General features: G+C 50.6%; 1 protein-coding gene across 14 annotated transcripts in view; it reads left to right on the top strand.

Moving 5' to 3' along the window:
• ANK1 (ankyrin 1) overlaps window positions 1–26,720 on the top strand; it is a 207,503-nt gene that overhangs the window by 90,637 nt on the left and 90,146 nt on the right. For 13 of the 14 annotated variants that reach the window (XM_059156002.1, XM_059155988.1, XM_059155990.1 and 10 more), the window contains exon 2: window positions 26,435–26,536. In XM_059156002.1, coding sequence (XP_059011985.1) covers window positions 26,435–26,536 — 102 coding nt within the window. Of the gene's footprint in view, window positions 1–18,877; window positions 19,421–26,434; window positions 26,537–26,720 lie in introns of those variants that run through there. The other variant, XM_059155992.1, reaches the window with a different exon arrangement.

A 26,720-nucleotide genomic window follows, 5' to 3' on the forward strand; every position in this document is an offset into this window, starting at 1 on the left:
TTAGCCGGTTGTTCTGAATGTCTTGGGCACACAGCGATATTTAAATGGGTGCCCCAGGGAGCGCCTGGGAGGCTCAGAAGTTAAGTGGATGACTTTGGCTGGGGTCATGATCTCAGGGCCCGGGGATCCAGCCCTGTTTCCCGCCTCTTCCTGCTCATCACGGGAGTCTGCTAGTCTCTCCCTCTGCCCTCCCCTCCCCTTGCTTGTATTCTCTCTCTCATGCAAATGAAATCTTTGTAAAAAAAAAAAAAGGGGGGGGGGTGCTCCAGGATTAGGACACAATCCTAAACCCTCTTTCCCTACTCCATTCATGTGCAGAGTGACTGTCCCAACTTTGTTCCTAGCCTTTGAGTAGATGAGATATTTGGAGCAAGAAGTGCCTAGTGCAGCTTTAAATTATTGATTAAGGGTCTTTGCTTGTTTGCATCTAATTTTGTGTATGCAACAATAAAAGTGCGCCCCTCTTCTGGACACTGCTGATAAGGGAGCTGGGCAGTAGGGGGAGGTGCTGGGGCGGCTCAGTCTTCAGGGTGTCCATGGTTTAGCACGCCCCCAGGCAGCTCTTTCCAGGCAGGGGGTTGGGGGGGTTGCAGCAGGAGGGCTGCCTGAAGATGGCCTTCTACACACACAGAGGCCTTGCTCTGAAATATTCTTAATTCCCTTATCCCTATCATGACTTGCTCTCACTCCTGTTTTTTCCAGAGTCGCGCTCCAGAGCATTTTCTGAGCTGATGGGTAATGACTGAGCCCCCGAGAGGGGCAGGGTCCTGTGGGGGTGCTGACGTGAAGTGCATTGTGGTTGCTGCCCTTCAAGTTCCCTCCGCCTGGGGAGCGGGGAGGCGAACACAAACCATTCTGATCCTAAAGAAGAAAGGAATCTGTTGCAAGGGATACAATGCTTTGGACATTCGGAGACAGACTATGGCAGGCAGAGGAAATCAAGGGAGGGTCCGTGAAGATAGTGCCTCTAGGTTGGCTGTAAGGGACAGCGTTGATGTAGAAAGTCGAGAATGGAAAAAGACCAGAACGTGGAAGGGCCCCCGGCGGAGAGGCCATCCTGGGGAAAGACCCTGAGTGGTCAGTGCGTGTTCATGTTACCTCCGGTAGGAGAAAAAGAAGGGTGTGAGATCGGATTGGAAAGTAGATGAAGAAGGACCTGGGAATAACCTGCCAGAGTGTTCAAAGGAATGGAAAGCGGTGGGGAGCTGCTGAGTCAGCCGGGTGAGAAGGACTGAAGTCTCCGTCTCAGGTGCTCGTGTTAACATGGAAATCAGGGCATGATGGGAGAGAACAAACAGAGCAAAGGAGAGCGAGGGGCACCTGGGTGGCTCAGTTGGGCATTTGATCCCGGGGCCCTGGGATCCAGCCCTGCATCAGGCTCTCTGCTCAGCTGAGAGTCTGCTTTCCCTCTGCCCCTCCCCCCAGCTCATCTCTCTCTCTCTCTCTTTTTTTTAAATCTTTTTAAAAATCTTTCTTTTTCTTTTTCTTTTTCTTTTTTAAAGGAAAACGAAAGAGCCTCACTAACACCTCATGAGCCCTGTGCCAGGCCCTGTTCTAAGAACCCTCCAAGTATTGCCTCATTTCATCCCTGGGGGTGGCGGGGGGTGCTCTACGAAGTCATTGCATGTCACAGATCAGGAAACTCAGGCACAGGGAGATGATAACTTGGCTCAGGCTATGTAGCCAGGAGGTGTTAAAACTGTGATGTGAAGGGGCGCCTGGGTGGCTCAGTGGGTTAAGCCACTGCCTTCGGCTCAGGTCATGATCTCAGGGTCCTGGGATTGAGCCCCACGTCGGGCTCTCTGCTCGGCAGGGAGCCTGCTTCCCTTCCTCTCTCTCTGCCTGCTTCTCTCTCTACTTGTGATCTCTGTCTGTCAAATAAATAAATAAAATCTTTAAAAAAAAAACCAAAACTGTGATGTGAAGCCAGGGAAGCCGGCCCCAGAACCCGACTCCTGAACCTGTACCATATTCTGCTTTCATCTGAGGGGTAGAAGCAGGAGACTTGGGAAGAGAAGCAGGGGCTGACCCCTCTCCTCCCTGACCGAGTGGTGGCGTTTCCTATGGGCCTCCCGGGAGTCCACTCCCCAGACGCTGGCTCTGTGGCGGGAGCCTGGCAGACCGCCGTTTGGATCCTTCATATCATCCCTCCTTGCCCATGCGTTCAGCAAAGCCTCCTTGGGCGCACCACCTACAGGCTCTCCCCCGTACTTTAAACCGAGAAGCAGAACCGCCTCAGTAAGTGCGTAGACATCTGAACCCCCAAGACAGATGCATAACGGGATGTTTACTTAATTTACAAAAACTTCACCATGGGGGTTTTTAAAGTAGCTAGCTCTTGAGCGCATAGGAAAATTATTTTACACATTAAAACTTTCATTGAAAGCAAAAAAATGCTGTGCCTAGATTTGGCTACACTGGACATGGTAAAAGTATTTCAGAATGTTTCCACTTTCCTCCTTGCCTTTTGTATTTCTTAGTGAATTTAATGACAAATATCAATCACCTAAAAAAATATCCGTGTGGTAGCTTGAATTGTATTATAAAACTTACCGAAGAGGTAAATCTGTAATGTACCAGGGCTCACATGTACAAAACAGGAAAATTATGGGACTGGATAATATTTTCTCAAGATTTTATTTATTTGAGAGAGAACAAACAGTGGGGAGGGGCAGAGGGAGACGCAGGCTCCCCAGTGAGCAGGAAGCCTGACTCGGCACTCGATCCCAGGACCCAGAGATCATGACCTGAGCTGAAGGCAGATGCCTAACCAACTGAGCCACCCAGGATCCCCTGGAACCAGCTAATTAGAATCCGAAGAAGTGTCTTTCTTTAAGAAGGAATTCACTAAATACAGTTAGCTGTTGCGTTGAAGTTCTTCATGCAGTGAACAAGAGTAAGGAAGACAAGACATCCGGAGAGCTGAGCTAACTGGAGATCAGAGTGAAACCAACCAGCCTCTCCTGCCCTGTGTTGTGTGGGGAAATAAAGAGATTTAGAGTCAACCACTGGGAAAACAGTGGCTTACACACTTCTGGTCGGGTTTCTCCAGGACCGCTCAGAGCTCTCCCACGCTCGCTTGCTTTGAGAATCTCTGAGGATAGAGTTTATGTCTCCCGCACCTCCTCACTCAGTGCACCCTTCATGATGGGGTGGGTGACAGTGCACAGGGCTGGTGGTCCTGGGAGCACACTTTGGGAAGCGTGGTATCAGGCTACATTGAGAGGGTAGTGTTCAGATTTTCATTTTAGGAGAGACCCTGATAATTGGAGCACAGATACAGGCAGGAAATCACCAAGGAGAGGGCTCTGGAATGGCATCAGGGGAAACCCTGAAGGAACAAGGAGCAGAAAAGAATGAAGAGTCTGGAAGAAAGTCCCTGACTGTCACCAGGGTGCCACTGGCAAGAGTGGAGAGTCACCCCATGACCCCATGGTACTTGCAAAGTCATTACCAGATGAAAATGGGGTAGAAGTCAGAGGAAGGCAGATTCCAATCGAATGTGAGGAAGGACTTACCATCAAGTAGAATCTGTCAGAGAGGAAAGTGTCTGATCAGAGGCCCGTCTTTCTAAGGAAGGACAGTGGCGTGGACCAGGACTAGGACTTAGATGTCCTTGGAAAGGAGAGTCTTGAATGATGTGATCGTAAGATGAACCACGCAGAGAGGAAATGAGGTTTGGTGCCGTATCCACTTGCTGAGGTTGACTACCTTATGTTATCTAATTTCTTTCTTTCTCCTCCTGGGTCTGTGGGGCCTCGATAATTTGCATGGTTGGTTTAATAGCTCTCTGTGGAAATGAGAAAATCATTCAATCAGGGGAAATGGACTTGAGATGAACAAAGGAGCTTTTTCCGGTGTGGATATTTTAGGAATGCCTACCCCATCTAGTTCATACAACAGTTCGAAATCTTGGGGCTTTCTGATCAGCTGGCGTCTAATGATCAAGGCAATGAAATACTTGAAATTTTATAAGCCAAATAGGATAGAATTCTTTCAGTCTAATTTGGGACCCAGATTTGCATTTTGTTTACTTAGATTTACACAGGTGATTAGAGAGACCTAAACTTCATATGTGTTAGACGAAATAGAAATTAATATATGCGGTGTCCTATATTTTGATTCAAATAAAAGGCTTATTGTTTGACTCACCGGGAGTCCCAGACCACCTGAGATGGTTCTCCTAGGTGTTAGGAAATCCCTGGTGGTTGGGGGGGCGGATGTGGGGAGACTACAGGCTACAGAACTGACTCATTCCTTCTGATACCCCACTGGAAACATGATCTCATTTGGTGGAGGTGGAGACTGGGGAACGGAAGGTTAGGCAACTGGCTTGCTGTCACTCACTGGCTCCTGGCAAACAGTTAAGGAGAGATGCACGGAGGAAGCCTGAGGGGTAGCTAGCAGCTTTTCTCTCCCAGTTTGAAACCCACCCAAGAAACGCAGATGACTTCCCTACAACACAGCCAATCCCTCTGGCCCTACCTCTTGGCTTTGAGAGTTGGCATGTTTGATTTAATAGCTGACTGTGGAAATAGTCCCTCTTCCATCGGGTGGTCTCATGGCACAGGTACACAGTCCCAGAATTTGGGTGCGCAGTGGGGCGGGGGGTGCGACTTAATATCGGGAATGAGAAAGAGGGTGTGACAGGCAGGTCTCCCTTGTGAAGGGCTCCTACACCCTTAGGGGGGGCGCCAGGGGAAGGGGTGGTGTGGGCAGGCACACGAATGGCCCAGTCTCTCTAAACCCAGCACTCTGCAAGTAGTGTTGTGACTCCTGTTCTGTACCTAGCCATTTAAGATCCCGTGATTGAAATCCCTGGGTTTACCAGCTGCGTTCCCAGCTTGGCTAGGAGTTGCTTTGACTGCTCTGCCCTTGGCCTTAATTTAGATGGGGTCATCTACCATGCCCCAGGCGGCTGCTGCAAGCGAGGGAGTTGCAAACAACCATGCAGCCCTCAGCCCCCCCCAGCACATGTTCTCACCTCGCTAACACTGCGCTCTGAGATCAGACCCGAAGCTGACCTCTGCCCCCAGCCCCTCTTGGCCTTGGAGACATTCTGCCCTCCCCTCCCCTTACCCCCACCACTCTCCTTGCCCTATGGGTTCTTGCAGTCTTGCTTCCTGTCCCAGTAAGGACAGGGAGAAGAGCTCCCTCACCTCCCCGACCAGACTGACTCAAGGGGTGAGGTTGTGGAACATGCTGGACTTCTGCTATGACCTGTGACCTCGAGCTAGTCATTTTGTCGTCCTTCTGGGCCTAGAGATGAGGGGTTGTTCTCAGGCCTGGACATCTCTGCCTCTCCAGCTGTAATCAGAGCACGCAGCCCTGAGTGCAGGTTTTGAATTCGCCTTTCCTGGGTTTGGGAATGACTGCGTGCTTCTTCTTTTGCAGAAGACAGCAGCAGTGTGTGAGGGGGACATCAAAAGAGGCCAGAGAGGTAGGAAGTGTGGTGAGCTCAGAACTTAAGCACCCAGGGCTTGGCGGCTCCTGGGAAGGTGGGTCCCTCGGGGTCCTCCAGGCCTATGACGCCTGGGATGCGGCCCCCAAGCAGAAGACGCCTGGCCCAGCCGCTGGCTGGGGATGGCTCCATGCGGTACCCGCCTGAAAGGTGTCTCTTGAATTGCACAACGTGGGGCCTCTTCAAACAGGGAAGAGCCACGAGGAGGGGAGCCAGCCGAGGGTCTGCACATGGTCCGACATGGGCTGACTGGCTGGGAAAACTGCAGAGGACAGGGAGGCTGGGGGAGGGTCGAGGAGATTTCGGGGTGAGGGGCAAGGCCGCACAGGAACCCACTCCCCATCACTGAGAGAACCTCTGACTGAGTTTCACCTCCTCCCTCAAGCCTTCCAAATAGAGGCCCCAGTTCCAGCAGAAAGCGGTGGGTTTTTTTCCCAAAAAGGGAGACTTCCACAGACAGAAGCAGAGGGCAGAGACGTTTCTCCGTAGCATTTCTGGTTAGGGACTTCACCAGTTTCCTAGAGGGTCTCAACTTTAAGTTAAATGCTGGTCATTTTTTTTTTTTTTTTTTAATGTTGCATGTTCTCTCCCCATCCCCCACCTCTGGCTTGAAGTCATCCGTCCAGTGATCGGTACCACCTGTGCTGACAGAAAACGAGCCCTCTGCTCTCCTCCCTGCCTCTCCTCTTCCCGGTCCCGCAGCCCCAGAGTCCAATGCCCTTGGACCTGCTGTTTGTCTCCATGTTGAGGCTGTGCACACGCATAGACACACACACACACACACACACACACACATTCCCTCAAAGTGGCCTGGGCGCCACTTTTTTTTTAAAAGCCACTCAGGCCTTGGGCTCCAGAAAACCATCAACCTGTGGGCCCAACAAGCATCGACCCACTTGGGTGGTGAGAATCTAGTGACGGAGAGAAGTCTGCTCCGCTCCCTTCTCCCTGGGGGGCGGGGGATGTAGGAGGATGGCGAACCCTCCCCTCCTCCCCAGGAGAGAAGAATCAGCTGAACACTATGATAATGAGTCACTCAGGTTAACTCAACACACTCCTACAGGCATTTGAAAAATGTTAATGCTATTTATGAATTCCGTCAGCATCCGAGAGGAAATAATTGGAAGTTACTGGTTGAAAACCGAGAGGAGGTGAACTTGGGCCTCCTCTCCGGTGTGATTAGCCAGCTGCATTCCGGGGCAGCCCCGGGGAGGCGCCCGGGGTCCGTTTCAGCTGTCTGTGACTTCCGCTTCCCTCATTGGCCTCGGGATAGGGTAGGCCCTTAGCAAATGCTAAATAATAATTAGAGTAAGTGGCCTGGACAAAGCTGTTGTACACACCCAGCTGCCATTAGAGAGCGGGGACCTTCCCTGGTGTACTCTCCTCCGTTTCCCAGACAGAACTGACGTCTGGTTTATTTATGACGTCCTCGGAGTTCTCGGGCTTTCTGTCCTTCCTGTCCTTCCACAGTCTCGGTGTCCATGAGAGCTGAAAGCTCATAAGAGCAGGATTGGGTCCAGGTTGCAGAGTTCAAATGCTGACTCTACCACATACATGCTGTGTGACCCCGGGCAAGTTTGTTAACCTCCCTGTGCCTCTGTTTTCCTCTCGTAAAATAAGGGCCATGAGAGCAGGCACCTTCTGAAGTTGAGGATTAAATGAGTTAGCACTACTCATGTATTTAGGGTATTTTTTTGCATTTCTGTTCATAAGAGTAAATGGAATGAAACATTTCCTTTTTAACAATATCCCTATCAGGTTTTGTGTTTTTTTTAAAGATTTTATTTTTTTATTTGACAGATATCACAAGTAGGCAGAGAGGCAGACAGAGAGAGAGAGAGAGAGAGGAGGAAGCAGGCTCCCTGCTAAGCAGAGAGCCCGATGCAGGGCTCAATGCGGGGCTCAATGTGGGGCTCGATCCCAGGACTTTGGGATCATGACCGGAGCTGAAGGCGGAGGCTTTAACCCACTGAACCACCCAGGCTCCCCGCCACCCCTGCCCCAATCAGGTTTTGATGTCAAGATTATGCTGGCCTTATAGAACAAGCTAGGAAGTTTACAGTCATTTTCTATTTTCTGGAAGTTTGTGTAAGGTTGGAGTTATTTTTCCTTAGTGTATAAATCCCTCACTAATAAAGCTCTCTGGGCTTATAGTTTTCTTTCTGGTAAGGTTTAATTATGGGTTGTTTTTTTATTAAAGTCTCATTAAGGGAACCTGGTTGGAACAGTCAGTTGAGCATCTGCCTTCAGCTCAGATCGTGATCCCGGGATCCTGGGAATGAGCCCCACATCGGGCTCCCTGATTGGCAGAGAGCCTGCTTCTTTCTCTCCTCCCCAGTTGTGCTTCTCTCTGTGCTCATCTTTGTCTCTGTCTCTTAAAAAAAAAAAAAAAAAAAAAAGTCTCAGTAAGTTGAAATTTTTTTCAAGGAATTCTTTAATTATTTTTGAATTTTCAAATTTATAGACATTAACTGTTCATAATGGTTTTGTTATCTTCTTCATTTCAAAAGGATCTGTAGTGATGTCCCTTACTTCATTCCTGACGTAGGTCCTTGTGCCTTTTCTCTTTTGTCTTGATCCATCTTCCCAGGGACTTATCAGTTTTTTTGTAGTTATGTTAAAGAAAGAGTACTGGGTCGCTCAGTCAGTTGAGTTTCCATTTCTTTCGATTTTGGCTCCGGTCACCATCTGAGTCATGAGATCCGGCCCTGGGTCAGGCTTCATGCTCAGCAGGGAGTCTGCTTAAGATTCTCTCCCTCTCCCTCTCCGTTTATCTCTCCCCTGACCCCTCTGACCATGTGTGTGCATGCTCTCTCTCTCTCTTTAAATAAATAATAAATCTTTTTAAAAATAAAGAAAAACCTTTGACTTAAAAAAAAAACAATAAATGAGTTAGCACTTACAGGATGCTTAGAACAGTGCCTATCCCATAGTAAGCACCCCCGAATGTTACCTGTTATTATATCTTTCTTTGGTTTCCTCACCGGAGAGTGCTTCTACCGTCTTGTCCCATGGGCATCCAAAGATGCAGAGAATCTGTGGGTGTAGAGCAGGGCACTCCAGACCCAGTGAGAGGCGTGTCTCAGGGGTGGCAGAGGGGTGCGGTAGAGCACTAGAATGTTCTTTGACCACGTCAAGCATACTGCTCACAACCTATGCCTTTCCAGATACCACACACTCTGTCTCTGCCTGAGCTGAGGCCTCTGCTCCGGCACCACCTCCTCACAGAGGCCTCCTGTGCCTACCCCTGCGTCCCACCTCACTCTCTTCCCTTTCCCCTGTGATTGTTTTTTCTCACTTCCCTGTAGGATCAGTATCTTGTTGCCCCAGCCATCCACTTCCCCTCTCTCCCATTAGAATGCAAGCTCTTTGAGGGCAGGAGTCTGTTCAGTGCTGGGTCCTGAAGAGTGTCTGGCACCTACCAAGCATACAGATATATACGGTTTTTTAAGTAAGCTCTGTGCCCAACGTGGGGCTTGAACTCATGACCCCGAGATCAAGAGTCATGTTCTCCACCACCGGAGCCAGTCAGGTGCCCCAGTACAGATATTTTTGGAATGGATGAATGAATCCAAAAACCATCATCTCGTTTTCCTGTTTGCATAAAACCTTCGTGAAGGTTTTATGCAACCTCACAACAGGAGACATTTAAAACGTTAAAAGCTGTACTCTTATTTGGAATGAATTATTCTTTTACATAATATTCACACAGTTCCCTAGAGTAGACATATTTCTTTTGTTGCCATACATATATAGGTGTATTTACAAGTGTTTGTTTCTGGATCCGTGTGTTCCGTCTTCTGTAACTAGACACCTGGAGCATGGGGGCAGGGGGTGCAAATTGAAACTGATCTCCATGACTTCCTAAAAGCTGGCAGTCAGTCCTTGAGGTTTGGTTCAAATCTCACTGCTCTCTAAAAGATTTCCCTGAGAGCTGTCGCCCCCTCGGACCTTAGCCTCTCCTTTGAACTACTGGCATGTCTTATGGGAACCTCTCATTTGGTTTTATCCGGGCCACGGGGCATCTCTTACTGAAACTTTCACGCTTTTATTGTCCTATTTATTTTCCATACAACAGTATCTTTCTGTCTGCTGGTTTGCAATCTTCCCAAGGGTGATAACCTTGGAATCTGCTGATTTATGTCTTCCATCTGGTTCTTGGACTGCACATGGCAATTCAACAGTTCATATCTGAATGGAAGCATAAATGAATGAGAAGCAGACCTATGAGCACCACCAAGCCTTATGTCAACCATTTATCTTTGTTACCCTCACCTTAAAAGCATCTGAGGGACCAAAGGTCAATATGGATATTGGCAATGATTTTCCTTTGGAAATGTTGCTGGGTCTCTTTGTATCTTATTTCAGAAATCCTGGAAATGTTCTCTCTCTCTCTCTCTCTCTCTCTCTCTCTGGAGGCAAGAATCAGCTCAGTCATTATAGAAATGATAATGGGTTTTTTAGTGATACTTGGTTCACTGCCCATTTCTCTTGTTCTTCTCCAATACTCAACATACCTCATTTAGGAGTTCAAGGTCAGGAGTGCTGAGAAAGGTCATTGTGAAAAACAAGCTTGTAGAAGTACTTGTCCAGGTTGATTTTAGAGTACAAGAAAGATATTCATAAAGTCACAAAATTTTAGCTATGGAAAGCACATCAATACTTCTAGAACACTTTACTTCTTTAAAAAGATATGAAGCCAGGGTTTTAAAAAGGGGGCTGTCTAGATATGCTTCATCATTGTATAGATTAGAAAGGTCCAAATGAGTAACACACCTCGGGATTCACCCATTGTAGGTGGGGATTTTTGCAGATGAGCGGGACAGAGAGAAATGCGGATGTGGCTGATGATTTAGGACTCATTTCCTCACTTTTTATTTAAATAATTATAAAAGCGGTGGTATAAATACTGTATGAAATGATGTCGTAAAGAGAAGCCAGGCAGAATTCACATGGGGATTAAATGGAAAGATAATGGTCTCTATTCAATGATTAAGAATAATATAATGAGCCCCATGTGATTAGTGTGTGTAGCACCTGCTCTTGTGGCCTTGGTGGATAAAGAGAAAACCCGGCTGTGAACTAGAAGGCAGATACCGAGGTGTTCTTCAGTGGTAACCGCCAAGACGATGTCAAGAGGAGATTAAGAGGATCTTGAAGGAAAGAGCCTGTTCTCCTGTTGTCAGGTTGTGAGAAATGGCAAAATTCAGGAGATGGTAGGAGATGGTAGGAAGGCCAGGTACCGGTTTAATTGGGTTTAATTGCTCTGAAATGGTTTGGCTCCGGGAAGAGAAAAGAAACCCCCTCAGTCAGCATTTGGCCAGCTGGGTCTGCTCTGACAGTCAGGGCCCCAGCGAAAGGGAAAGAAGATGGTTCCACAGCACAGAGTCCCTGAGGACCCCACTACCTCGTTATCCCTCCCAGGGTTGAGGACCCAGGGCCAGCTGTGGAAGCTTAGCACCTGCTTCCTGGGGCTGTTTGCACCTGGCTCCAAAGGGGGTGTTACTGAAGTTACTGTGATAATTCTAGAGAACTCAGTTGGACTGGGGTTCAAATCCATCTTATTGTCTCAAGACTCTCCATTTCCCCAACACTTTGGGAAAAGGTGATCGTGACTTGGTGCCCTTTCATTAAACCCTTTAGGGCCTAGGGTCATGTAAACATTTCCACATCGAACCTACCTCTGATTGGGGCTGGGGTCTCTTCTGACGAGCAGGAATCCCAAATTAATAGAGACCCTGAGTTGTATTCAAATTTCAGGACCAAGCCATTCTTCCAGATTCTTCCATATCTTGGTCTTGTATTCAAGACCTGGAGAACACTGAGCTTCACTTTTCTCATCTACCCCCCCACAATACCTTAGCTCATATAATCAAGCAAAACCCAGAGCCGCTCTCTTCCCTCTGCTTCATGCGCTGCCCAGAGCACCATCGTGCTCTTTGGTGACTTTGGGCAAATGACTTCATGTTTTTGGGCCACAGCTGGTCTTCTTTGACATGTGAACACTAATGGCAGCTACTTCCAAGGGTGATTGTGAGGATCAAATGTGTTGACATCTAAAATGCTTAGGACAGTGCCTCGCTCTTAAATCTTATCTCCTATATTGTCAGCATCTTTCCCCTTCCTGCTCTTGGATCTGTACCTCATTGGCACCAGAGTGAAGTATTATGGGCCAGAGGGGAGCAGAGGGGGTCACAAGGTGTGATCTTCCCAGGCCTCATAGTGGGTGTCTCAATACTACCTCCCCCAAGCTGGGAAAACCTTGCTCCAGAAGCTGGATGACCTTCAGGGGGGCACGGACCCCTCTGGAATTCTCTTGGCAGGTCAGGCTGGCTATGGGCCACCCATTCCGGTGCTCTTCAGGGAGAATTATTCAAATTATGGAGAGGGCATGAGCAGATCTCCTGGTCAGTCACGTAGGGCCTTCTGAAGGAAGACGTGAACATCCTTTGGAAAGGGAGCCATGGGGTTCAATGCCAAGAGTCAAGCCCATATGGCAGTTAGGGGGAAAAAAAAGGTTGTGCATCTTAACAAGTGCAGGTGTGAAATGAGGTTGGTTTTGTAGCTTCTCCCTGTACAGCAGGCTGCAGAGGTTTCTGTAAGGTGTGGAAGCACTGGGCAGAGCGGAGTGAACCGGGCTCGTATGCGTTTTCCAAAATGTGTGTAATTTCCACCCTGAGTCTTGACTTCCCCTCACTCGGCAGCCAGGCAGTATGTTCTGAACCTAGCCAGGGCCTCACGTGGTGGCAAGAATGGAGCATGGCGACGGGACACGGGCCAGCACTCCTGATGAGGGGGGACGCCTTATCACACCCCGTGACACATCACCATCCTCCCCCACCTCAGCAGACAGAGGCAACCATCAGGGAGCCGCCAGCCTCATTGCCTCAGGAGTGAGGAAGCACACTGGCTTTGTCGGGGCTGGGCGGGCAGTTTCACGCTAATGGAGACTGGTAAGGAGGAGAAGCCTAGAGGTGTGCCCTGGGGGAGCACACCTTTCCTACCTCACAGCTGGGGCTCGCCCCCAACTTGGGAAATGACAGGGGTTCCCAGGCTATTTCTACAGGGGCCATCACAGCGTGTGGGGAAATGAACCATTGGGCCAACCGGCACAGAACAGCTGGTTTTTTCTTTTCCCCCATGGATGTGACTCATTTTAAAATCGGAATTGAATGAACTTCTTTGGATTCCACTTCACTCCCATTTCCCGAGCCTCTGGCGTGCAGTCTGTATCATGCTAGCACTCACGTGTGTTGTTTTTTTGACCCGCCTGGCTGAGACATGTAGTTCACGCAGCTTCTGTGCGCAGCGTGGAGATGCGAGATGAATGACTATGACAAGATCCCTCATCTCCTACTTACTTCCCTGCCTGGCTAGACCTGGCTGGTTCCAGAACCGCCGGGCAGGCAAAAGCTTTTGCTTATTCTCAAGGCATTGAGTTCTTGAGGAATTCCAGTTCTATTTCTTATCCAAAACCAGAAATGGATACTGTAGTTGAAATTTGTTATTGTACATAAAACATTCTGCTCTCTACATCTGGTTATTGGATGTGAAACGGTGACATTCGGATGCCTCTTTGCTTCTCACTGTTGGGAAAATAATCCTGTCCCCTGCAGACTTGCCACTGGGGTCCTCCTCCCTCCTTTCTCTCCAGCCCAGGGGCAGGATTTCTGGGGTGCTGGGCATGGAGACCACTGGGGAGGTCAGGTTTTGTTGACCCCTCCCATTGGCAAACTCTTGGCTGTGAGCTCAGCCATGCTCATGTTCCAGAGCACATGATTTGAAAATCAGAGAAGGGGATGACAAGAATATTCAAAAGCACATTGATTTTTCACACCAGGAGTGGGGATATGCCAAAAAAAAAAAAAAAAAAAAAAAAAAAAAATCTCAATACTGAAAACAGATCCAGAGTATAAAACACTTTCCCAAATCAAGGGCTTGTGAGGGGTCAAATTCCACTGACGTCGAGTCAGAGTGGGCTTACAAGAAAAAGATCCCTTTGGAAGGAGAGTCATTATCTGGTCCCAGGAGTGAGGGGAAACCGTGGGGGTATGTGGAGAGAAAATCCTGGATTCAGCCATGCTGTCCCTGCCTCCTCTGCAGCAATCCCGGGTTTAGTGCTGGACTTCTCTGGATTCCGTGTAGCACCTTTCTCATGGGTTTAAAAATAGACTCTGGGCCTGCCAACCCTCTTAAAAGGAACATGATAGAGATCAGTGCCAGCACTGTGGGACCTGATACCAGGCTCTGATCACCTCCCTAAATAGAGTCCACACTCGAGATCCCTTGTCGGCGAGGCGGGCGCCTGGAGCTACCCAGCTGGCCACTCGGTGCTCACCATGCAAAATCAAATAGCAAAACAACCAGCAAGACAAGACAAATAGCAAGACAAGACCGTCTGTCTCCTTTCCCCTTTCTTCTCTCACCATTGAAAAGCTTAAGGAATTACAAAGTCTGAAGGGAGTCAGAGTGGATTTCTTAGTCCATTCGGCATAATAGCTAAAGCATATATTCTGCCAAATGGTTTCCTGATTCATCATTGGGCAGGGGAGTGGGAGCTAGCGAGGGAGGGCACAACCGTGTCTCTGCGAGGAATGACATCTTCCCAGCACCCAGCAGCCGTGCTCTTGATGGTTTACAAACTCCCCAGGGTGGTTGATGGCTGGCTCCATGGGCGATAAAGGAGCCTGCTTTTCCCAGTAAAGGGTGGGGTTCCTGGTACCCTCTCTTATCTGTGCCCAGGGGGCCTGGGAGCTGGGGCGACTCCCTGTGTGCGCGAGGGCCCGGCCAGATAGAAGAATGGCAGAGGGCAAAGCTGTATTTGTCAGAAGGCCGTGGGGAGCAGAGGCAGGAATGCTGCCAAGGGAACTGTCAGACGCAGGGTTCGGGAGCGGGGCTTGAGCTGGACACACGACTGGAAACTTCTCTTCATGGCAGAGGAATTGGACGTGGAAATGGCGCACGATCAGTCCAAGGGGCTCTAGTCGCTGTAGCAGAGTGTGGGGGAACTCTGGGGGTCCTGTTCTCAGCCACAGATGTTGAACCTTGGGGAAGCTGTCCCTAGGCCCTAATTTTCTGCAACGGACAGGAGATCAGCAATCCCCTACACCTCTGGGGTGGGAAGGATTCACCTTTGATAAAAGCTTGAGTTGAGAAGAAGGAAGGGAGAGGAGGGAGAAAGGGGGTCCACTGTCATTTTACTGAATACGTGCTTTATGCCCCATAGCGGCGCTGGGCATTTTTATGTGATTTTCATCATACCTGGAGAAGGGAGTCCCCTTATTTTCATTTTACTGAGGAAGAAGACAAGGCTGAGAAGAGTTATTTCCTTTATCGAAGGCGAGACAGCTCAGCCACAGCGGGTGGGCCTGCTGACTTTGAGTATGTTAAGGCCACCCAGGAAAGCAAACAGTGCTGTTGTCGTCAAATTAGTTCCGTGTCTGAGTTGATGGCAGAGGATTAAACCAGAGGCGCAGGAGGGGATGTGTGTCCCTCACTGAACGGCAGGGGAGGAGCCTTGTTGCCCAGGGCCTGAGGTGCCAGGAGGCCTCTCTCTGGAATCCTGGGTTGGCCCCGAATTCGTCAGCTCTCATGTTCCTTTAGAGAGGAGGCAGTTTGGGTTCAGGCTGGCTGCTTGCCTGAAGCTGCGTGTTCCTGTTCCCCCAACACATTCTGGGGAGGCACCATCATCTGGAAATCCCATGTACCTGAGAGTCTTGGCTCCAGGCTTTTGAGCAAAAAGACGTGTTCTCCCAGTTTCTAGAAGAACTAGATTCATGGAGGCATTCACAGCAGGGGGCCCCGAACACTGTTCTGGGCCCCCACTGCCTGCCCCCGGGAGGTTTCCGTGTCACACAGTGAATAGCCCTGGAGCTGGAAGTGGCCCAGGGACGGGCTCCCCAGCTGGAGCCTCTAGCCCCTCATTAGACAGGCCCCAGGCTTGTCTGCCCAGGGACCTGCGGAGACCGTGGGTAAAATATTTAGCAAGATTAGAAAAGCCCTATAGACACCATGAACCTGCAGGCTGGAACAAGTGGCCCTGTGTCCTTCCTCAGAAACCCCGGGTTTTTTCTCTAGCCCATCAATTCCTTTCTGTCGCTTACTTGGGTTTCAGCAACCTGACCTGGCAGACCTCGTGGGCACACTGAATTCCTGCAGTAAAAAGTGCAGCCCTCAGGTCTGGAAAGGAAAGGAAACGGGCAAGGAACAGGATGGTTGCGCATTGTCTCGGGCGTGGTTGTCATGGGGGTGGAGGAGGGACAGTCAGTTCACTGGGAAAATAATAATCCCTTATCCTTTGGAATGCCTAGCGCCCAGAGACACCTCGGTAAGTTTTGTAGTTTTTTTCTGTGCTGCTATAGGCCTTATGGAATGGGGAGCTGTCTGTCTCTGCTCTCCTGAAGGATCCCAGGAAAGACTCAGCCCTTTCTGAATCATGAGTTCCATTAAGTCACATCCCCGACAGCTGGAAAGTTCTTTCTGTCTAAATGTCTAATGGAAATCTTCTCTACATCAGTTGAACCCCATGACTTCCCATTTGCTTATGACGGTGGGTCTCTGCAGTCAGTCGGCAGCACATATGGGACACCGCTGCCCAGCACTGTGCTTCTCCCCGAGGGGGAGCAGGTGGGGGAGGGAAGGGCAGGGCTCAGGAATACAGAACATTTGAACCAAACCGCTTCTCGTTTACAGTGTTTACAGCCATTTACAGCGGCATCATGGTGATCAGGCTACCATACCTGGAAAAGATACCATATAATTAGGCCCTTCCTGGTGCTCTGGGCTCTTTGTGTGCTAGGGGACTTTGCATCCAAAGGGCCATATCCTTCAGCCTTCTCTTCTTTAGTGCCAATCACTTCAGCTCCTATAACCTCGGGTCTTACTGAGCAACACGTATGAAGCTGTTTCCTTTCTTCTCCTCTTGGGCCTTGCCTCTTTGCATATTTAAGTTGCAAAGCCTCAATCCTAATGAGGTCATGGCTAACATCAAGGATTCTTGGCAGTCCTGAATACTCAGGTCCTCTGATCATACCTCATCATCTTTCCCATCTGTGAGAGTACTGTCCTGGTTGTGGTCAGCTTCTGGTCCTCTGTAACTATGTCGTGACATCCTTTTTCTTTGTGACTGTGTATAACCCATAGTGTTGTACTGTACAAAGGACACTGGGCTTAAAGAGTTATAAGACCTGGGTACCAAAATTAGACTGGGAATGTTTTCATATTTAACTACGATATTTCACTTTATTTGCAAGGTCTTAATTTATCACACCTTTAAAAACAGATATTCTGGGGATGCCTGGGTGGCCGAGTCATTAAGCAGCTGCCTTCGGCTCAGGCCATGATCCCAGGGTGCTGCGATGGAGCCCCGCATTGGGCTCTCTGCTCGGCAGGAAGTCTGCTTCTCCCTCTCCCACTTCCTCTGCCTGTGTTCCCTCTCTCATTATGTCTCTCTCTGTCAAATAAATAAAATATTTTTTTTTAAAAAACACATTCTGTATATAAAGAATGCTTAAAATTCAACAATAAGAAAATAAACAGCCAGATTCAAAAACAGGCAAAAGATTTGAACAGATATATCATCAAAGAAGATATGTGGATGGTGAGTAATCCCCTGAAAAGATGTTTAACACCATTCGTTATTAGAGAAAGGCCAGTGAAAGCCAGAGTGAAATACTACTGCACATCTGTTAGAATGTCTACACTAGGGCTGACCGTCCAAGTATTGGCGGCCATGTGGACCAGCCGGCGGGAGGGAAGAGGGAGGAGGAAGGAGGAGGGGTGGAGGAGGCAAGAGGGAGCTTTTGGAGGTGATTTTGGAGGTTCGTTATCTGGATTGTAGTGTTGGCTTTATGGGGGTGTACATAACATTTTAAATATGCTGTTCATGGTATATCAGTTAAACCTCAATAGATCGGTTAAAAAAAAGAGTTGGTCTTTTATTGCGCAAGTCCCTTCTACCAGTGTTTTTTAAAGTATCGGGCGTATTATTCATCTTCCATTTGAGTAGGGCGTTTTCTCTTACTCTCTCTAAATATTAATGTCGGAACAGTGCTTTAGAATCCCTTGAGCTATTCCACTGGGCTATGATCAGGGCTGTTCCAGTAACCATAATTTATTAATTGAAGCACTCTCCGTAGAGGATTTTAGCAAATCTGAGTGGCAGTTTTAAGAGGTGGGGGGCAAAAACCCTATAGGGATGTGTGCTTTAACAACATTTGCATGGGGAGAGAGGGGCTGGGGTACTTCCCCCACCCAGACATCTTGCCCTTTGGTATAGCAGGACAGGTGCTCCCCAGTCCCCTTGCAGAGGTGGCCTGGCCTGAATTTCATCCTGTAATGATGTTGAAGTTCTCGGACCCAGAATGTTCCGATGCTGCAGTCTTCAAATACCAGTGTTTTCACCCCTGTGGGGGAGAGTCAGTTGCGTTATATACTTCAGATCACTCTTCTTTGACAATATATTGACCTCTTCTCTTGATTTTTATTTATCCCACTTATTTGGGACTTTGCCTTAATTGTTGAACGACTTTGAAGAGCACTTCGCTTTGGAAAACACCCAGAGTTGTTTCTAACCTTCAGGAGCACGCCCCACATTATCTATTCCTGGCCCCAAGTACACTTCTGTTAGGAATCTTGCCAGTGCTGTTAGTGGAAGGGCTCTGGGTCCCCTGGATCCTCCATTTACTAGTGGTGACCGTGGTCCTGAACCTTTATCTCCCTGGGCTCCGTTTCTTGGTCCCTACAACCATAATAGCATCGTCTACCTTTTGGGGTGACTGTGAGGCTTAATTGAGGTAAGACAATGTGTCCGTCACCTAACGGGTGCTCAGTGCATTAATTCCTCACCAAGGCACACAGCTCTACCATACCCACGTGTCAGGGCAGGAGGGGTGGAAAAAGAGCATTTGGGATTGTATCTTCCGATGCTATTTGAGCGAAGGGGAAGCCGGGCTCGCGATATAAAACATCCATGGTCTGAACAAGCAATTTCGCCGGGGGCCTAGTTACCTGGCATTGTTTTTGCTGATCACTTGTCATCGCCTGTTCTTAACAATCTGGGGTCACCCCAAGGCTTGACCACCTCGCCCCCCCTCAACATGTTTTTGACATCTGTCCCTGAAATGACCTCAGGTGAGGATAGTCCCGGAACAGAAAACTAGGAGCTTCCAGCCTACCCTGGGTGATGTTTCATTAACCCCCTCAGGCTGGAGGGATGAGGGAGGTGGTAGTAACAGATCTGGGTCCTGCCTCTCAGCTTCATTTTGCATCGCGGCTCTCTGGCAGAATCTGGAATAGGCTGATTAGCCGGTATCTCAGGACACGGTGTAAGAGCTCAAAACATGCAAATTGGTTATGGGGCATAAATAGACTTTGCTGAGCTCACCCTGGCCGTCTTTGCAGGCTCCGGGGCCCGTTCACTAGGGCAGTCGGGGTGGCGGGAGGCAGGGCGGGAGCGCCCTGCAGCTTGGAGCTCCTCACCTCCATTGGACGTGTGTGCCTCCCTTCTGCAGCGGCAGGACGCTCGCTCCCCGCCAGGCCGGCGGCACCTGCAGCTGGGGCCGCACCCCCACCCGCACCCTCCACGCACCCCCTCCGCTGGGCTTGGCAGCAGGTGCCTTCTCTCCGGAGATCGCTTCGCATTAACTTTCCCATCTGACATAATAATGGAGAGAAAATGAAGAGATCCCATTAGCGGCTGGCTAGCTGGCTGGAGGGCGGGCGAGCGAGGGCAGGGTCCGGGCGCCGGAGCCCGCGCCGGAGCCCGAGCCCGCGCCCGAGCCCGAGCCCGAGCCGGGCGGAGGGAGCCTGTATTTTTAGCCAGATGCCGCGTAACTTGCTGGCGCTCCCCGCGCCGCCGAGCAGATAACGGGGGAGGGGGAGCAGGGAGCCGGGCTCGGATTTCAGCGCGGGCGCCGGACGATGGCAGCGAGACAGGGCAGGTCCGGTCCAGACCCTGCGGTGAGTGGACGGCCTGCTCGCGGCCGCTCGGGCGGGGAGCTCGGCGCGCGCTGGGCCGCCGGCGTGCGGGGTCCGGGCCGCGGCGCCCCTGGCCGCGGGCTGCGGGTCCCGCCGGGCTCGGCGGGCGCCAACTTTCCGGGCGGGTGCGGGGACGCGCGCCGGCGGCCCTTCTGCTGCCTCACGCCGGCCGGGCGCCGAGGCTTCTAGCAGGATCCAGAGGAAAATTCCTTTGGCCTGGAGGCTGCTGCCGCCGCGAAGGGGCCGGTGGCGGGAGGCGGCCCGACCTGTGCCCGCCCGGGTGAGGCGGGCGCACGCGGGAGCGCAAGGGGAGGAGACCCGGACGCGCGGGGCCCACGCCGAGGCCGCGTCCCCTCGCCCCAGAGGACAGTCCCGCGGAGCGGTTTTGCTGCTGGGGACCCACCCGCGCCAGCACCCGCGGGGATGCCGCTGCCCTGGCCTTGGCCTTGGCGGAAGAGGGGGCGCCTTGCCCACCGCACATCTGACCCCTCAACCTTAAAAAGCCGTAGTGTTCCGAGGTCCTGGAGGTAGTGGGAAATGAATGGGGATGAGAAGAAGACAGACCTGCTGTGTGTTGGGGAGCAGGTGCCTTCCCGACACCCCGTCATCCTCGCGGCCCCCAGCTAGCCGTGAGTCGTTTCCGTTTTGGCCACGGGGCATCTGAGGTTTGGGAACGTGTAGAAGGCACAGCATCAAGTGGCAGGGCGGGATCACGCCAGATCTTCCCAGCATCGGGGTCCACTCGGACTCCTCACCCATCCCTGCATCACCCAGCCTCCAAGGGCAGAGGCAGGAAGTGCACGGGCTTGGCAGTTGTGTCGGGAGGTGATAAGGGAACCCGAGACTCCTGCTTGCCCCTTTGATGACACCTTAACGACACCTTTAATATGTTCCATTCTACCTTGGCCAAAGGTAGTCCGGCTGGGGCTCCTGGAGAGAGTTCAGAAGCTTTCCCCACACAACTTTCTGGAAACAAAAATGGAAAACAACGAAAACACACGCTGTGGCTCAGGGGCCACTTGTGTTTCTCCATAGTCGGTGGGATAAAGGCATAGGCCACACAGAAGGGCACACCGTCTGTCGCTAGCTGTTCTTCTTGTGAGGCCTGACCGGGTCTCCTAGGAATAGCCAGGTGCTGCGTATAAAGGAGCAGTCAGACGTGGAGTTCAACCCGCAAACACAAGCAGACACAAAGCAGTTCCCGGTCTAGAATTGCGGTCTGCCTTTGTCAGCTGGATACGTGGTGGATGGGGTTGTCCTCCCACACCCACCTCAAAGGATCTGGAAATCTCTTCCTGGGAGTCCTGACAATGGCCTTGTTAAAGAAACTGCATTTTGCTCAAACAACATCCCTAGGGAAAGAGATATTCTCTTATTTCTATTATCTTATCGCTGTTTACTGATACTAGCTCAGTTTCCATTCACCTTTTTAGACCTGACTTTTGCACTAAAAGACCTTGAGAAAGTAATTCATGATTTGTCCTGAGCAAACTTGGACCGACTCAGGCCCCAGAGAAGGTACAAAGAGGCCCTGGGAGTCTCTTCCTCAGCCTGAAACTTAACTGTGTTTGGCCTCTTCGGTTTGTGGAAGCTTCCGTGCTCATGTGTTCAGACACGCTGACATTTCATAGTGTGCTTCCGGCCTCTCCCTCCCAGGACACTGACCCCCCTGGGCTACTTATCTATTGCTATATTCGTATGACCCCACTCAGGAAGTGCAAGTTTAATAATAGTCTGGGTGTCTCAGGTAACCAAGGGTTCACCTCCGTTTTCCAAGCAGTCCTGATGGGAACTCGAGGCCCTTCCTTTCCCTTCCGTTACTTCCTCCTGAAGTGAGGGCCAAAGCGGGCATGGCCTCTGAGCACAGGGGGAAGGCTTCCTCCAGCCAGAGCTGAACTGGGAGCATTATGAGCCCTAAAAGTGACTGGCCCATGGAGCAGCATAGCACAGGGGTGTAGAGAAAGACCCTGGAGTTAGGCTGCTTGGATTCAAATCCTGGCCAAGCCATATGTTGGCTGTGTGACTTTGGATAAGTTACTTAACTTCTCTGTGACTCACACACCTCATCTGTGCAGAATAGACAGTAAGTGCACCCGCCTCCTGGGATTATTGGGAGGGGCAAATGAATTATTTATGTAAAGTGTCTCAAACATAGTAAGGGATTTAGAAAGACAGACTTGGGGCGCCTGGGTGGCATCGGCCTTCAACTCAGGTCATGATCCCAGGGTCCTGGGATCAAGTCCTGCCTCAGGCTCCCTCTGGAGGGAGTCTGCTTCTCCCTCTCCCTCTGTCCCTACCTTCCACTCGCGCTCTCTCTCAAATAAATAAATACAACATTAAAAAAAAAAAAAAGGCAAACCTATTTTGCTATGAAAGGGAGTTCGGGGACATCACGTGGATTAGCCAGCAGGGAAGTGAGCCAAGGACGCGACAAAACGTGTATACACCTTCCTGCCCTCGACGCAGGCGCAGGCGATTTTCTTACAGGTAAAATTAGACTAACATGAAGCTCAAGATGAGGAAGGGGCAAAGACATGAGCAGGCAGCCTTGGTGGGGTGCTCAGAGGGGCGGGCAGCTCCTTGGTGTGATACAGGGTTCGGGGCCCTTGTGGACTGATTTTCTGGAACACAGCGAACAGCCTCCTTCAGGCCCTCTATCTAGTTTCCTCGAACAGAGAGGCCTCTCTGAGGCTGCCCCACATCCCAGGGACAGGTGGGACTTGGGGAGGGCCACGAATCCTGCTCCAGTTTATCAGAGCCCAGAGAGAGTCTCGTTAGCGTTTTGTCACTGTTGCCATTGTTGTTTCTCTGGTTAGTGTCTACTCGGGTAAACATTCTAAATGGAATGTGTTGGACTCATTTGACTCTCTTTCTGCCCTATTGGATTACACAGACCGTTCTTGGATGCACCAGGAAATTGCACCTGGGACAGGTCATTGACTTGGAGGTAATTGAATTAGATAGATGGGCAGCATGGTCTTGGAAGAACAAGGCGGTGAGAATGGGTCTCATATTCCAAGCAGGGTCATTTGCTGTATGGCTTAAATGTTCCCTAGCTCCAAGAGGTGCTCGCTGAAAGCTGGCGGAATGAATCCATGAGTGCATGTGTGCACGAATGACCCCTTTATAACTCTGTCACTTTGTTTTTCAAATCATAAGGGCAGGGACCTATGTTCTGATTTTTTATTCTATTTCTTTTTGCCCTAGCAGAATCCTGGACTTGAAATAGGAGCTCAGCAAATGTATTGTACAATTAAACTGAGTGATACACAGTGGGAGTGACACCATTATCTATAATTCACCTATAAGATACCCTGAGGATCCTGGGACTACTCTATGCCAGAGAAGGCCAAACAGAAAATGAAAAGACCTCAGCAACTGAACTTCACCTCTAACTATATAGGTGACTTTAGCCAGTCACTTTATTCTTACCACTGGTTTTACTGTCCCCAGAAGGAAGGACTGGGATGTGATGGTCCCATTCTCGAGGCCTGTCTCGGGCTTACCATAGCCCTCAGAGTTAGAGCTGGGACTTGCTGGGGACCCTTTCCCTGCCATGGATTGACTCTTGATTGGCCAAGACATGTGGCTCCTCCCAGCTCCCACAGTCTGTTGGGGCGGCCCCAGGTTTAAAATTGCTGGGGATGCATCTCGGGGTCAAGGGCAGTGAAGTGGCTTGCATCAGGGAACCTTGGGCTGAATCCCAGAGTGCTAACTGCAGAACCCGAGCAACTTTCCAGACCTCAGCTTTATCACCTCTAAAATGGGGATGATGACGGTACCTACCTCCCCGGTTGTGATAAGGACAGACAGGTACCGTGTTGGAAAGACATGTGCCCAATGATTGATAATGACTATTGTAATTCCATTCTTAGAGTGCACAAACCACATGCTTTTTCACTTTCCACAGCCTACTCCCGACTGGGCTTTCCCTGCCCTCTGTTTATTTGCTTGTCTGTCTTTCATAAATGTTGTGCCTCACTTCCTGGAGTCGGGTCCCCCGGAAGGCCACACTACCGCTGTGTCACGCTGCGCTGTTTTTATCTGCCATGCTCAGCTTTCCATCCTGAATGCTCTTATGTGCTGCAGAAGGTAGCTTGGGTAGGTGGGATAGGTTTCTCAAACACTCTCATTCTTGGGGAAAAATTTAGTCATTTTTCCCAACAGTTCAATCCAGACAAACTTTCTGATTCAACCCGTACAGACGTTTCTCTGAGCGACTACACCTGGAGTCTGATTTCTCTGGGAATCCAGCTCACGGGGAACCAACAGAGTGATCCTCGTTTCTGGGATAGCTCCCCCACCGCAGAGGCCTAGCCGAGAACCTAAAAGGACATCAGGGGCCTTGTGTTTTCGGCCAAGGGGGATTGTAGCTTAGCAGACATTTCAGGCTCTGAAGGATTTTCAAAGAGATGGAAGATTTGGTCCTTGCCCCAAGAAGTAAACAGTTTGTCTGCGGAGACAAAGACGTATTTAAAATATTTTTTTAAAATTAAAAAAAAAAATCAAGCTCCTATTTCTAGATTTTAAAATGGTTCATACTGAGTATCCAAGGACAGCTTCAGGGTCCCAGGAATAATCTGGGTGTGGGGCTGGAGGCAGACGGGCCCGGGAGGACAAAGGAGGAGGGAGGAAGGGGCTTTCCTGCCCGCTGTGTTGGAGGCAGTGAGATCCAAGTGTGTGTATGGTGTTTTTGGTTTTTGGTTTTAAAGATTTGTTTATTTATTTTAGAGAGGAGAGGGAGAGAGGTTTTTTTTTGTTTTTATTTTTTGAGATTTTATTTATTTGATGGGGGGGGGGGTTGGGGAGAGCACAAGCAGGGGGAGCAGCAGGCTGTGGGAGAGGGAGAAGCAGGATCCACAGAGCAAGGAGCGTGATGCAAGACTGGATCACCTGGGATAAAGGCAGATGTTTAACCGACTGAGCCACCCAGGTGCCCTAAGGGAGAGAGAGCCTTAGGCAGACTCCACACTGAGCGCAGAGCCCCGCTAGAGCTCTGTATCAAGACCCTGAGAACGTGACCTGAGCCAAAACCGAGAGTCGGACACAAAGCCGACTGTGCCATCCAGGCACCCCCTACAGGTGCCCTCCCCCCAAGTGTGTGTATGTTGTGAACAGGTGGACGCAGAGCTTGGGTTTGAACTTACAGAATGGGGTGGGGTGTTGGGGGAGGGCATGTGGGGCCTGGAATATGAGAGGGTTGGCAGGAAATCAGGACTGTCGGGAGGTCAGCGAGGTAGGGGTGGAGTGGGGTGTGCTTGGAGGCCGAGGAAGGAAGCAGATCTTCTAGCGGCGTCCTGGAGGCTGGAGGCGACAGAGCGAAGGGACAGGACAGCCCTCCAGGGTGAAGGTAGTGTCTGCGCGGCTGGAAAGTCTTTTCTGCTGTGGATTGACTGTTTGATTGGCAAAGACACCTAGCTCTGCTCCGGGGAGGGGTTCAAGGTTTAATCGCGGACTTTTGTTTGACACCGTGTTCAGGATGCTGGCAGAAAACGGAAATTTATTCTCCGGAGGCCAGAGGTCTAAAATCCAGGTGACACAGGCCCATGCTCCTTGTGGAGGCTTTCGGGGGGTGGGGGGGATCTGCTCTTTGCCTCTTCTAGCTTCTGCTGGTTGCTGGCTTCCTTGGCTTGCAGCCGTGCCACGCTGATGTCCGCCTCGGTCTTTCCATCAGGTTTTCTTGTGAGTGTGTGTCCCTTCTCTTGGATCTTTCATAAGGATACTTGTCAGTGGGTTTAGGGCCAGCCTAGGTAATCTACATGGGTCTTGTCTCAAGACCCATAACTTAGTTACATCTGTACAGGCTCTTTTTCCAAATGCCAGGTTGCAGGCATTCAGGCATGGATGTATCCGTTGGGGCCACCATTCTGCCCACCATGGCATGGTCTCTGAGGAGGAAGCGTGAAGGAGGGAGACAGAGTACTCGTTCGAGGAGAGGGAACCATGAGGGGTGGGTGGGTCTCCTGAGGGACTGGTGGCGCACGCTTCATGCATGACGTGTCACGTGACAGCCCTTGCCCATCTGGACATGTACCCTGTGCCGAGCACAGAGCTCAGCACTTGTGCTGATAGGACAGTTGCAGTAGCCTGTATTACTCGGTGGCAGGGTCTCAGTGGCCATGGTGTTGGTGGCTGAGCAGCAGCCGTGGAAAGGGTTTGTTTTAGTCTCCTGCACGAGCGCTTGTGAGGGTCATCTGCCAGCTAAAGCTCACGTTAAGTTGGCAGCAGAGCAAGGAGGTCAAGTTCATAGATTTCAGAGGCAGGTTGTGTGCGTGTGAGTCCAGGGTAAGTTTCGTGCCTGCCGCGGGACTCTGCACTAGTGGCATCAGCTCTCTGCCCCTTGGCTTCTCATCTGTGAAAGGGGGAGCGCAGAACTCCTTCTTGGAGTTTTCAGACAATGAGTATTAAATGTGTATCTCAGGGATATGTGAACAGATAGTCAACGTGAGGGGCTGGTAATGGTTCTTAGTGCTCAGTAAGTGCTAGGTGCTGGGTACTTAAAAAAAACCAACCCGTAAAATAGTGGCCAGGGGCACCTGTAAGGTCCCCGTGATGCCCGCATCTGTGACTCCCTGGGGTCAGGGGCTCTGTGCTCTAGACTCCTCCATAAGAACAAGGAGCCCTTGGGGACATTGAAGCAGCAGGACTCCAGCCAGTACTGAATGTTCATGGTTGGACCAGGGTCCTTCTCAAAGGCTGGTCCATCATAGGCCCGAGCCAAGAGTGTTTGCTTATAAAGATACCAAGAAGGGAGGGTGGGCTCGAAGCAGCCTCCTATGACAGACCTGAAAGCCATCTACTCAGGGACTCTAGGCCCATCCTACGCCTGGGCGCCACGGTGGGCACCGAGTGTGGGGGGAGGCACTGGGGAGCCGTAATAGGAGGGTGTAATGGCTGTCACCAAGACTTAGGCCCTCTTTCGCAGCCCTGGGCCTGAATGGGGTCTTGAAGTCCTCCCCCAAGAGCATGCTCACAGCCTCCAATTTCTCCTCACAGGCCGATGCTGCTACCAGCTTTCTGAGGGCGGCAAGATCAGGTAACTTGGACAAAGCTTTGGATCACCTGCGGAACGGCGTAGACATTAACACCTGTAACCAGGTACGTGGGGTGGGGACAGGCACATGGTCTCTGAAGAGAGGCTCTTGCCCGGTACCATTTCCTGACAGCTTTAATCTGCCTCTATTAACCTTTTTCCAGTGGCCTCAAAAATCCCCAAGGGTTCCTGCCTGCTGAAGGCCCTAACCTTGGTGTTCACGGTCTGGGGCCCCATGGAGAAGGACTG

Source organism: Mustela lutreola, chromosome 18 (genome assembly GCF_030435805.1).
Source record: "Mustela lutreola isolate mMusLut2 chromosome 18, mMusLut2.pri, whole genome shotgun sequence".
NCBI classification, from domain to species: Eukaryota; Metazoa; Chordata; class Mammalia; order Carnivora; family Mustelidae; genus Mustela; species Mustela lutreola.